Here is a 13277-nt window from a genome sequence, read left to right as displayed (position 1 = left end):
CTACATTTGACATGATTTAAATCTGGTTTACTCAACCCTAAAGACCACATATTATTCAAAGCAGATATTTCCATTTTAAAGGAAGTCATTTATTGATCAGAATATTTTAAAATATGGACTATTTGTGATCTAGAAATACTGTTTATTTTCTTGAATGCTCTATCAATTGCAAATCTGCATATATCTTAATAAAAAGTAAAACACATGCAAACAGTGCATCTTCCTGCACTTGAAAACTAAAGGCATGCCAAGCAGAGGAAAAAAAACAGGGAAGAGTACAGTACACAGTTCTAATTCCAACAGGAAAAATAAAAGAATAATGAAGTAATGGTGTTTCTATTATATGCTGATTGACTGTCTTAGCACTGTTAATACTAAATTAGAAAGAAAGTCAAAGAAAAGTCAAAGACAAAGATGAGCAGGAAAAAAAGTCAAAGAAGAAGGGAATAAAATAGAGCTACACAACATTTGGGGCTCTAAAATTCAGGCAACATTTTAGAACAACAGAAGAAATCTCTGAAAAATATCCACTATTGAAACTAATCTACACTTCCAAATGCAAGATGAATTGCTATTGATTTCAAATGTATTATAAAAACAAAATTATCATGATGCGCTTATGATGAACAATAATTCTATCTGCTCAGGGTATCCAGTTAAAAATCAAAGCTAGAAAACTATCTGCTGCTACAACAAGCAAGAATCATTATAACAATGATAAAATTATCAGACAAATAAAAAAACAGGTTCAATTATTTAAGAACAATACTGGCTTTAGAAAATGCTTTTTGTTTTAACTTCCATGGCTCACGTTTTACATTACCCAATGGGAACAGATGGCATGAGATAAAAAAAAAGTTTTTTTCTAAAAATGCAAGACTTCCCTGGTGTTTGGAAGCAGTAATTTATCCAGCTGTAGACCCATATTTTATTTTTGCATTCTAGTGCCATGAAGTTTCAGAAATGTTGAATGCAGAAGTAGATTCTGCAGCACACCTCACAACATACAGGTGGTCCTAGACTTACGACCGTTACTTGGGACTGGAATTTCTGTCATTAAGGAATGCAATCGAAAAGTACAATGTCATGTGGCCACATCACTTAGCAACAGCAATCCTGGCAGTCGTCATTGAAGTTGTTAAGTGAATCCCACTGGTGAATAAGCGAGGACCCACTTAGATCTAAACTATTCCTGTTGTTCCCTCCCCATCCTGAGCTCCAGTAAGTTAAGGGAGCCTTCCTATCTCCTTTCCATCTCTGCCTTTGGCCACTTTGCCCAGCAGCACTCTTTGGCAGCAGCAGCAGCAGCACAAAAAAGAGGCCCAAGGCCTTCAGCAGTCTCAGTCAGCCATCACTACTCCTGGATCCCTAGTTCAGTGTCAGCACTACCAGCAACATGGAGTGCCACCTTAAGCCCCACACTTACAGCCAATTAGAGCCACAGCACAAAGTCCCAGCCACCACCACTGCCCTGCATTCTGCAAGTCCTGCCACACCCAGCTGATCTTCACTGTCTTCTTCTCACTGCTGATAAGGCAGGCCCAACCTGGCTATAGGTGAGGCAGCTGCTGAGTATGCCAGACCTTCATCCAAAGGCCACTCATGTCATTCTCTAAATCATGTGTACTCTTCTCACAATGCTTCAGAAATCTTCTGAGGCCTTCCAAAGTGAGTCCTATCTGCGGAATGGTGTGAGTAGACTTGGTGTGGCTGGCTGAGGCTAAAGACCCTGAGCCTATTTTAGCTCCACCACTATCACCATTATCACCACCACCGCCACCAAAGAGGCCACTTTGTATAAGATGACCAAAAGGACAAATAACAGGTGGGGGGCAGAAGGGAAAGTGAGGAGAGCTGAAGAACCAATGCAATCATAAGTACAGCCAAGTTATCAAGCACCCAAATTTTAATCACATGACCAAACTAGTTGTTCAGCACCACTGTAACTTTAAACGATGAAGCTGAATGAATGTTTATTAAATGAGGACTACCTGTATGGAAAAAACCCAGTGGATTTCATTTATAAAGAAGTTATTTTCACTTTGTTTTCACAATTTAGTGTCTTGGGTTTTTTTTTCCTTTTTTCCTTTTATATCATTCCATCTGAATTTACAGCAGTGTTTGTTTCCTGAATCAGCAAACTTTTTAAGTGATAAAGAATACAAGCATGTGACTGTCATACTTTGCTTCCACTAAAAAAAAACCATTAGCTTGATTTAGGCGGTGTATTAACTAGGACATTCAATCAGCATTCAAGCACGCACAGCAAGATCCAAATATTAATTCCTAGATTTTCCTCATTTGAGTATTTTCCAATTGATCTTAAAATATAAAAAGCAGGATTTTTCTTTTACTCAAATCTGCAGATGAATATAAACCAAGAATAAGTTATAACGCCAACAGAATAAAAACTTGACTGCACTGTGTACTGTACTCACCCCATTCCATTCTAAGCTCATACTCACTTCCTCTCCTCCATCAGGTCCACTCTCATACTTTACCACGTCAATATTAAGGCTCTCGCGGCTTTGCCTTCTCTCTATACTTTCTGGATCATTGAGTACTTCAGCAACTTTTTGTTTGTGAACATTGTCAAGTCCCTATTACAACAAGGGGAAGACAAAATAAACATCAGTGAGGAGCTTTTCAAATCACTCCGCCTTAATGAATTCACAATAAATGAAGATTAGAAAATTCTTTTATAGTTTCCAAGATTCTATATTTATCCCCAGGGTAGCTTTAAATATGCTTTACTAGGATCTGTGTATTAAAATTCCTTCCTTGATTTTGTTCAACTTGTTAGGGCTTGACACTGGAGCAAGTCAGATTTGGTTGTGTCTCTTTCAATCATACGGAATGCACAATGGATGGCTCACCCAGGAGTCCCTCTCAATCTCTAAGCAGTCACTAAATAAGCATCATACTCTAACACATGGGTTTACCTAGAATCCACATGGGTTTACTTAGTCCATGCAGAATATACATTAGAACAGGATTCATCCACATGGTCTACCTTCAACAAGTATGGCCAGTAACAGTGTTGCTGGACTCCAGGCCTAACCCAGCTGGCTCACAATAGGTTGTGCTTGCCCTGAAGTATCGTGTACTCAAAGAACAAGCAATACAGTGTACAGAGCATGAAACTGGTGCTCAGGCTGAAGGCCCATTCTTCTCCAGCCAAAGTCGTCATGCCATGAATTGTCTGACTTTTTTGCTAGTTAGGTGTGTGTACTCCATACAACTTTTAATTTTTCTTGTTAATGTTGAAATATGAAAAATCTATATGCAGTAACTTTCTTTTTCAAAGATAGTTTGAAAGCTCCATAATCAACAAGACAAAGAAAGAGAGCTCATAGCTGAATAAAACTAACTGTTATCAATGTAGTTTAAATTTGTCTCCAATATCTACGCAGATCACCTTGGTTTGTTGTTGTTGCTTTTGGGTTTTCTGGGTGCATCTGAAAAGCAAGATTCCTGGACGGCTCTTGCAAGTTTTTTTTTACTTTGGTGCTGTCACTGATCATTTGTCCTTGTTTTCTATGCACTGCTACATTCTCTAGTGACCTTTGTTTATTGATTTGGAGACCGGTATTCATTTAAAAATGTAGAAAGGACTCCTTTATGGTCGGCCTCCTAAGCTCCTATGTATGCAAACTGTGATCCTGCGCGTCACTGATTAAACAGAGGTGCTTAGACAGATACTGAATGGTCATTTGTCAAAGATGCTAGCAGTGGATTCTTGTACTGGGCACAGACTTGTAGTCAGTGGTGCATTTTGCTGCAAAGATATCTTTGAACTTGTTGGTTTGGTCTGTTTATGGCAGGTTTTCTTTAGTATTGCATGCAATAAAGGAATACATATCCTTTGTTCCTAAATTTATCTTTCTTCTGCTCTAAAATAATGATGCTTAATATCAAAAATTTAAACACTTTAAACATTTTGAAGAACCTTTTCGTGTTATAGTACTTGCCTGTTTACGGGACCTCATTGCTGCCTCTTCTAGTGTTTCAGCAGCTTCAAACTTTCCTTGACGTCTGTAAAGTGCTCCAAGATTCTTTAAAGTAGTTGTAACTGTTGGACTGTTAATTAAAAATCAAAATTATTTCTGATAGCAGTCCACAACAATCCAAGCTTGCAACAATCCTGCTTAAGACTGCATTGGAAGATTAAAAGCCCATGCTCATCTTAAGCCTAATTAGTAATAGCACTCAGACTTATATACCGCTTCACAGTGCTTTACAGCCCTCTCTAAGCGGTTTACAGAATCAGCATATTGTCCCCAACAATCTGGCTCCTCAGTTTACCAACCTTGGAAGGATGGAAGGCTGAGTCAATTTTGAGCCTGTGGGACTTGAACTGCTGAACTGCTGGCAGCCAGCAGCCAGCAGCCAGCAGAAGTAGCCTGTAGTACTGCATTCTAACCACTGCAGCACCACAGCAGTATGTATTAAAAAATTAATGAAGTAATGGGCATTTATTTCCTAAGAGAATTGAATTTAAATACTTGCTTGTTATGGAAATGTTCATGCAGAAATCAGATTTCAGATTGTAAGTGATTTTTGGATAACATACTTGCAAAGGGCACAAATTGTTTTCATAGTTATTTTAGTCCATTTTATAGCTAGTTCTAAAGCAATAGCTTTAAAACATACAAATTGTATTATCAATTTCCCTTTATAACTTTGTTCAGTTTTTTTTAAAGGAAAAAAAACTGCATAAAAATATCTGATATATAATACTCTGCATTTGATTTATCATTTTTTGCTACTTGTCTCTTACAGCAAGTGTAAACATTTTTATTCCAATAAAAGAAGTAAAACCACATCTTAATAACATTTTACAAGTTCAATGCCACATCAATATTAAAAATAGGAATTATAAAAACAAAGAGCAATAGCAAAAATAACACAAACATACGAAGTGCGCTCCTTCTCTCAAGGCACAGTGGTTATGGTGCTTGTCTAGCATAACCACTTTAGGCCACAAAATGCTTTTAATTGCTATAGTAAATACATTAGCTAAAGAGCAGCACTCTGTAGCTAGTGACTGCAGAAGGCTTTGCAAAGCAGCATATTCAAGCAACTCAGGAATATTCTTGAGAATGTTTAAGATTTTTCTCTAGAGTCTAGACCCGTGATGATGAACCTGTGGCACGCGTAGCCATATCGGTGGGCACGGAAGCTCAGCTCTGGTGCCCTTCTGGGCCCACCAGAAGTAGGGAAACAGGCTGTTTCCTGCCTCTGGAGGACCTCGGGGGTGGGGGGTGGGGAAGGCCTGTTTTTCCCTCTCCCCAGCCTCCAGAGCTTTTCTAGGATCTGGGGAGGCCCTTCTGGTGGGACCGGAAGTTGGCAAATGGGCCGTTTTCTGCCTCCGGAGGGGTGGGGAAGGCTGTTTTTGCCCTCCCCAGACTCCTAGAAAGGTTCTGGAGGCTGGGGCCTACCAAGAAAAAAACGGGCCTACCAAGCCATTGTGTGCCAGGAGCGGGAGGAGAGTCGCGCGCATGCATGGGGGCAGGGCGCATAGAATTATGGGTGTGGGCAGGCGCTTGCGTGCCCCCCTCCTGCTAGCATGCGATGGCAAAAAGGTTAGCCATCACTGGTCCAAACCATATTATTCAGGTGGATGGTTTTATAATTTTTGAACTGAAAATACTTTGAGATATTCTACAGAAAACATTACAGATGGAACAGCCATTTTTTTTTTGATCCAGATCACTGGAAACACTTCAAATGCTTCTGGTTTCAAGAATTTACTGCCCAAAACTGTCAAACTCCCCCACTCTCCAGGAAGAGCCTAGCCCAGTGGGAACAAAAATAATTATGATTCCTTTACATTTCAGAATTCATACTACTGCTAACAGCCAAACACTACAAATGATTTGGGGAAAGTATACCTGTCAACTTTGCAAGCTTTGTACCAGCCTCCATATTCACCAAATATCATGCCATCTTTTTGTTTTCCCTAAAGTGAGAGCAATATATTAAGAAGCAGAAAAATGGAATATAAATTAACAACCACATATTTATTTATACATTCATTTTTGTTCTTTAATTTCTTACCTTGCATTCTTCTCTCTCCTCAGCGTGCATCCAAATCGGTTTGTTTTCATCTATGTAAGAATAAAATATTGAATTGTGAAATAAAATTACCACCATTCCAGAATAATGGTTAAGGAAACATTTTATAACTACAGTTGTGCTCATACGTTTGCATACCCTGGCAGAATTTATGATTTCTTGGCCATTTTTCAGAGAATTTGAATGATAACACAAAAACTTTTCTTTCACTCATGGTTAGTGTTTGGCTGAAGCCATTTATTTGGGTAGTTTCTGTTGTCATTATGATTGAAAAAGAGTAAACACAGTTGATTGATAATAAATGGCTTCAGCCAAACACTAATCATGAGTGAAATAATAATAATAATAATAATTTTATTTATATACCGCCCATTCTCCCGAAGGACTCAGGGCGGTGTACAGCCAGAATTAAAATACAAATATACAAATATACAATATCCTAGTTAAAATTAATTAAAATCATTAAATAGTTTTGGCCGAATTTTAAAACCCAAAATTAAAACCCAATTTAAAATCATTCAAAGAAAGGTTTTCATATTATCATTCATATTCTCTGAAAAATGGCCAGGAAATTATAAATTCTGTCGGGGTATGTAAAGTTATGAGCACAACTGTATATAGAGAAATCTATCCTAGACTCTTCTAGTTTCTAAAACATGTTGGTCAGTGTTAACTAGTAGCTTACTTCTATTGTTGTAAAGATTACCCAATTCTATCTTTTTTAAAATAAGGTGAATGCCACAGAAAGTTATCTCATCCCATTGTGTCAAAATGCATCTACCTTCCTAGAATTGTGAAAAAAAGGACCTATTTATGCTATTTAAAGTAGCTTTGATCTCAACCAGCCTTCAAATAGCACGTTGAGAGAACACTGCTGTCTGCTAAAACATTACAAAGTTTTTCATTGATGACAGTATTTCTGACAACTTATGCATCCTTGTTAACATAACTGATTTAATGCAATGAAGTCACTACACTGAAATTACTATATACAATCTGTATTTCTTGTGTGAAACAACACTCAGCTGACTCATTTTTTTAGTACTATATTTTACTACACTGGGCAGAATTCTATTACTTATGAAAAGGGGCCTAAAAGCAGACAGATAATTGTAACCAATGTCATTTGAATGTTTTGCTTTTAAAAATGCTTCTTCCATCCCTTATTCATTATGTACTGAAATAACCGATGACCTGCTGAGTCATCATTTTAGAGCTATTTCCTTATCAGATTCCTCAATGCATTCAACAATGCCATTGTTGAATGGCAGAGCTTCTAATGTACTAGAAATGTTGTTAAAGCTTCAGGGAGATATTCAGAGATGTACCTGTCTCAAAAGTAGCTCATGTTGAACTGTAAAGCGCAGTCAAACATGAGGAGTTGACCGCAGAATATGTTTTAAGACATTTTGTATTATGTTTTATAATACAAATAAAATAAAACATAAAATGTTTTATAAAATTCACCAAACTTCGGTTCCACAAGAGTTATGGCTCCTGGATTTTTGAATGCATTCTGTTAAGTTAGCCCATTTGAGATATCTTGGTTGAAAATTTGTTGCTCTATGATGCAGTGTTATGCCCAGCTAATGGTTGCAGACCTAAGAGTTTTAGAGAGGTGGGGGTGCGCGCACACACACACACACACACAGAGGGAGTGAATTCTGCTCAATTTAAAATGGGGGGGGCGGGTGGGTTGGGCATACCTCAAGTACAATTTGAAATATGTATCATTTGAAATGATCAGATCTGCAGAACTAATATAGAAATAAATATGGAACTAATATAGAACTAATTCTTAATATAAGATTTTCTAAAATTTGTATTATTTTTAAAAAAGTAACATGCATACACCATCTCATTTAGAAAATAATATCCGTGTCTAACATTTTTTCATAATACAAACATTTACCATCCACGGAGCCAAATTCTCTTTCATGGGCACGAGTAAGAATCTCTTTGTACAAAGTTTCTGCTTGCTTAAATTTCCCTTGTTTTAAATAGCAGGATGCCTGAAGAGAGAAACCATTACTTTAGCATGTTTTAAATTTAAATATCAGTATTAGCACTTGTGTAAGCATTTGTAGGACAAGCCAGCAGCTAAGGTCAGTTTCACATTTTCAGCAAATGAGAGACACAATGGCTTGCTTCTCTGCTTTTTATTCTATTATACAAACATACCAAATTATTCTTTGTTTTTGCTACATTTGGATCATCTGGCCCCAGTTTTGTTTGGTAGATCTCAAGTGCCCGCTGATAGTAGTATTCTACTTCTTCATATTTGCCCTGGTTCTGACATAGTAATGCCAGATTATTTAACTGTTTGGCAACATCTGGATGGTCTTTTCCCAGCACCTAGAAATAAAGAGGAATTCCACATTAATTCTTTTCTTTCTCAGATACAGCTAATATCTATTTGATTGGGGTGTGGAGATAATCTTTATCTATTCTTTTGTCAGTGGACCTATGTATAGTATTCATTTTTTATCAACTGATGGCTGATTGAATTACTACTATCACATTTACTCAATGGTGGGCTGCTGCCGGTTCAGACTGGTTCGAGTGAACTGGTAGTTCCAACGATCAGCTGTCCCAGCCTACCCACCCCATTCTGTCCTATATTTCCTTCTTTCTGGCTCAGCTGATTCGTGAGGCACAGCTGATTTCCATGCCTTCTACTTGCTGGGGCTGCCTTAGAAGGTAAGCAGCTAGCTTCAAATTGCTCTATTTTGAACGCTGCGCGCAAGACAGAGGTGGTATTCAGCCAGTTTATACCGGTTCACACGAACCATTGGCGGAAATATGGCCAAGGTCACCGAACCGGTAGCGATGGCCAGCTGGCCATGCCCCCAAACTGGTCCTCCGGTCGCCACTCGCTCGCCCCACCAGGCATGTTCGTTGCCAAGTTCTTCGCGCATGTGCATTGCAAGTCCAATGGGATCCGCATATGCAAAGAACATGGTGGCGACGGCAGCAGCTTTTTCCACGACCTCTGGTACTTTTCAGCGGCCTGCAGCCAGGGGAGGCTTCTTTGCCAGCCGCTTTCCAGCAGTGGCGGCTGGGGGCCGCCAAAAACTCCGGTCAGCTTGCCTTCCGGACTCTGGACCAGCCGCCGTGGAAGGTAAGCAGCCCAAACAAAAAGTGGGGCTAGGGCTGGAGCCGCTAAAGGAGGGGAAAAGGGGGTGACTGGCGAAGGGAGGGCAGCGATAAATAGGTGGAAATTCCAAAAATTTTCCTACCTTTTCCTGTGGGTGTGGCTAGATGGGGAGTCATGTGACTGAGTGGGTGTGGCCACTCACACCCACTCAGTCACATGCCCCCTAGCCACGCCCACTGAACCAGTAGCAAAAAATTTTGAAACCCACCACTGGCACAAGCGTATTAGGTGTGTGTGCACGTGCATAACGCGCGCTCACAGAACCAGTTGTTAAACCGGTTGCAGCCCACCACTGCATTTATTTCTCTAGTTTTTCTTACTGATATCCTTATAATGAATGTATTACAGTGAATTTTATGTTTCTCAAATTAATCATTTAATTATATCCCAAGCCCAAAATTCATCAATCAGCATTAGCAGGATTCATTTACGTGCAATGCAGATTTTAAGAAAATATTCTGGTTCATGATTTTCGTGTTAATGCTTAAAGTTTTTCAGATTTAACTTTATAGAATTGCTTACAGTTAAACAAGTGTGGAAAGGTCTAATAAGCAGTGCCTTTGCTTGGAAGTTTTGTATAATGGTATGTGGGGAAGACCTTTGAAGATGGAGCGAAGAAATGCTGTGTGGGAATAATCAAATAAGAGAAGGCATAGCTCACAGCTGGACAGTGGGTAGAGCAAGAGGCTCATAAGGACCCTCCCTATTTTTTCGGTTTGTAAAGGAAACGACAGATTTGTACTTTCAGATTTGCAAGGTTCTATTAATATAGCTTTACAATAAAGTACAATTATGGTCATGTTTCCTGTCTGGTCTACCTGGTAAGGCTGATATTTTGGATGGGAAAAGAAAGTACCATGAATGATTCTTCCATTGACTCTATTTTCAAAAATATACTGGAAGGCCAAAGCAAATTTTCTAGCACAATTATGGGTTGTCTGGAAAATACTATCTTCCGTAGAATACATAAGAGTAAATAACTATACTTAGTCCTTGACTTTACGACAATTGAGCCCAAAATTTCTGTTGCTAAGTGAAACAGTTGTTAAATGAATTTTGCCCCATTTTACAACCTTTCTTGCCACAGTTGTTACGTGAAGTTGTTAAGGTAGTAACATAGTTGTTAAGGTAGTAACTTTGCTTGTCAGAAGGTTACAAAAGGTAATTACATGACCCCAGGCTACTACAACTGTCATAAATGAGTCAGCTGCCAAGTGTCTGAATTTTGATCACATGACAATGGGAATGCTGCAACGGCTGTAAGTGTGAAAAATGGTCATAAGTCACTTTTTTCACTGCCATTGTAACTTTGAACAGTCACCAAATGAACTGTTGTAAATCGAGGCCTACCTGTAGTCTCTGAAGGATTTAATCTAGTATATTTTCAGTAAACAAAAGGCTGGGCAATTAAATTGTTGTGATATGCCAATCATATTAATCTACCACGCACACATATAAAGCATTGAAATTCCCTGGTTATGTAACTTCATATTTCTTCAGACTTTCTTCTCATTTATTTATACCTTCCAACTTCATTAATTTCTTTATTCCATCATGTTTATAGAAAAAGCTCTGCAGGAAAATATCTTCAGACTACTTCAGTTGACTGCTAGCTGCAGTTCAGCAGATTGAATCTCACCGGCTCAAGGTTGACTCAGCCTTCCATTCTTCCGAGGTGGGTAAAATGAGGACCCAGATTGTTGGGGACAATATGGTGATTCTGTAAACCGCTTAAAGAGGGCTGTAAAAGCACTATGAAGCGGTATATACGTCTAAATGCTATTGCTATTGCTATCTTTGTCCCTTATTATCTCTGTCCCCTGTTGCTCAACTTCCCAGCCTCCATCATGGTATTCTTACTGCTTTCTTCAGAATCCCCTTTTGCTTTCATGCTCTCAGATTTTAGCTAGCAAAGTGAGAACACTCCCCAATCTTTTTCTTTTTAAATTAGAAATTCTGTGATTAAGGAAGTTTCCCTTAGAATGAAAAAAAATGTCATATGATAAATATGCTTAAAACATTCATGTAACAACTATTTAAAAAATGTTTTGGCTGTTTTTTTCCCCTGCTGCATGTGCTAATGCTTTCACTGGGGGTTGGGTTTTTTTGGTATGTAGATTAGTTTATAAAACTACTTGTAAAAGGGTTTATACAATATTCCTTATTAATAACTAATAATAATTAATAATAGTCCTTGTCCTATTACAAATATTTTAATGTTCTATAATAACAAATTGCAATATATCCATAATACACCAAATATTTATAACAAAAAAAAAATCCTAACTGCATGGTTTTCTTCTTTAGCCTGCATGCATCTAGGGTAATCCTCAATTTAAAATTGGTTGCTTAGCAACTTTTAAATTCTGACGGACCTCTCCAGAGTATCCTCCAGGATACTTACAACCCATTTCTAAAGTTCCAACAGCCGCCCCCTCACAGTCACATTTTAGGCACTTGGGAACTGGCCTACATGGCAGTTTGCAGAATCCTGTAGTCATATAACAACATTTTATGATATTTTTGCCAAAAACCTGCCTTTCTGCAAATTATTATAGAATTTGTTTGGCAAAACTGGACCATAGCAAATAGTTGGTTCACTTAACAACCACCATCAACAAAAAAAAGTTGCAAAATCTGGTCAATCATGTGGATAACCTGCTTTATGACTTTCATAACTTACAAACATAATGGGCAGCTCCATTTTAGTCGTAAGTTGAGGACTACCTGTACTGCCAATATTATATTTGTAACAAAAATAACCGAGGGCAATATTTTAAATGTAATGGTATTCTGATTTTTATTAATATTTGTTTATTGAATTCTAAACTAATTTTACTGGCTTCATTTGTAATTATTGTGTTGTTTGTTAAAAGTATGTGGCAAGTTGTTATTATTATTACAATTTTAGGAGGGGTTTTTTTGGTATATCACACAAAACTAAATAAATGTTACCTTTTCTCTGATTTCCAAAGCTCTCTTACATAAAGGTTCAGCTTCCTTGTATTTTCCTCTTTTCCCATAAAGTACAGCAAGATTATTTAAAGTTGCTGCAACCTGCAAGAAAAACCAAACATTAGATCAACTACTACACCTGCTGAAATGATTTTTAAGTTAAATAGCTCACATATTATATTTTAGTATACATCAAATGTATTCAGTTTTTTGAATTGTTTATTCAAGAAATACAATTATAGACAATATCTGTTTCAGCAGAGGATACTGTACATTTGATACATATATGAAGAAAGTAATTTAAATAAATAGAGCTAAAAAGATTTGTATTGTTATTACAAATTCAAAAGAACTGAAGGTCCTCTAACTTCAATTATGTTGAACAATAAACTTTAAAACCTTCCTTTCAAATTTAACATTAAAATGAATTTTAAGGAAAAAAATTTGTGATAGGAAAAACAAAATCTGCACTATATACAGACCGCGGGATGATCTTTGCCTAAGGTCTTTTCACGAATGGCCAGGGCATCATTCAGTAAATTTGCTGCATCTTTGTATTTATTCTGGTCCCTACATTGGGAAGAAATCATTAACATACATAAGTTTATAAATGCTTTATATAAACATTATATAAATATTCAACAGTTCACTTCAAAATATTGCATGTAGCTGTTAGTGAAGCTAACATTGAAGCTAAACCTTTACTATAGGACTTTGCAGAACCATCATAAGCGTTTGTAAAGACAATACTAAAATAAAAGTGAATCCAGTCCTTGGGTTTAACTACCAGACATATCTGAGATAAAACTATGTATTACTTAGCCTTGTGTAAACCTACAAAAATAAGAGGATTTTTTAAAAAAGTTAACAGTTATGTGTCCTGGAATAGTGGGTTAATAAGACTTGTAAATATAAAATTCTAGCTTCCAGGTTGAATAGCTCAGTTAGTGGTGGGGGAGGGGAGAAATCTTGCAGGCTACTGAGGAGTGGGAAGACATCTTTTTTCAGCAGTTCAGTTAACAAAACACATCTCAAGGGAGAACATGTCAGACTCTGTCACACCAGACCCCAGACAGCCCAAGCACCT

The 13277-nt window shown here is 37.6% G+C and overlaps 1 protein-coding gene across 3 annotated transcripts in view; it reads right to left on the bottom strand.

The window, feature by feature from the left end:
- Nucleotides 1–13277, bottom strand: part of KLC1 (kinesin light chain 1) — a 45187-nt gene that overhangs the window by 12226 nt on the left and 19684 nt on the right. For 2 of the 3 annotated variants that reach the window (XM_070942231.1, XM_070942239.1), the window contains exons 6-13: nt 12673–12760; nt 12191–12292; nt 8260–8433; nt 7991–8090; nt 6061–6110; nt 5895–5962; nt 3972–4080; nt 2466–2600 (exon numbers count right to left, since the gene is read on the bottom strand). In XM_070942231.1, the coding sequence (XP_070798332.1) occupies nt 2466–2600; nt 3972–4080; nt 5895–5962; nt 6061–6110; nt 7991–8090; nt 8260–8433; nt 12191–12292; nt 12673–12760 (826 nt within the window). Of the gene's footprint in view, nt 1–2438; nt 2601–3971; nt 4081–5894; nt 5963–6060; nt 6111–7990; nt 8091–8259; nt 8434–12190; nt 12293–12672; nt 12761–13277 lie in introns of all 3 variants that reach the window. The other variant, XM_070942222.1, reaches the window with a different exon arrangement.

The sequence above is a fragment of the Pituophis catenifer genome, unplaced genomic scaffold (assembly GCF_029215685.1).
Source record: "Pituophis catenifer annectens isolate HBS135680 unplaced genomic scaffold, rPitCat1.0.hap2 SCAF_1, whole genome shotgun sequence".
Lineage (NCBI taxonomy): Eukaryota > Metazoa > Chordata > Lepidosauria > Squamata > Colubridae > Pituophis > Pituophis catenifer.
The sequence above is the reverse complement of the archived record's forward strand: the minus strand, read 5'-3'. Positions and strand labels throughout refer to the sequence as shown.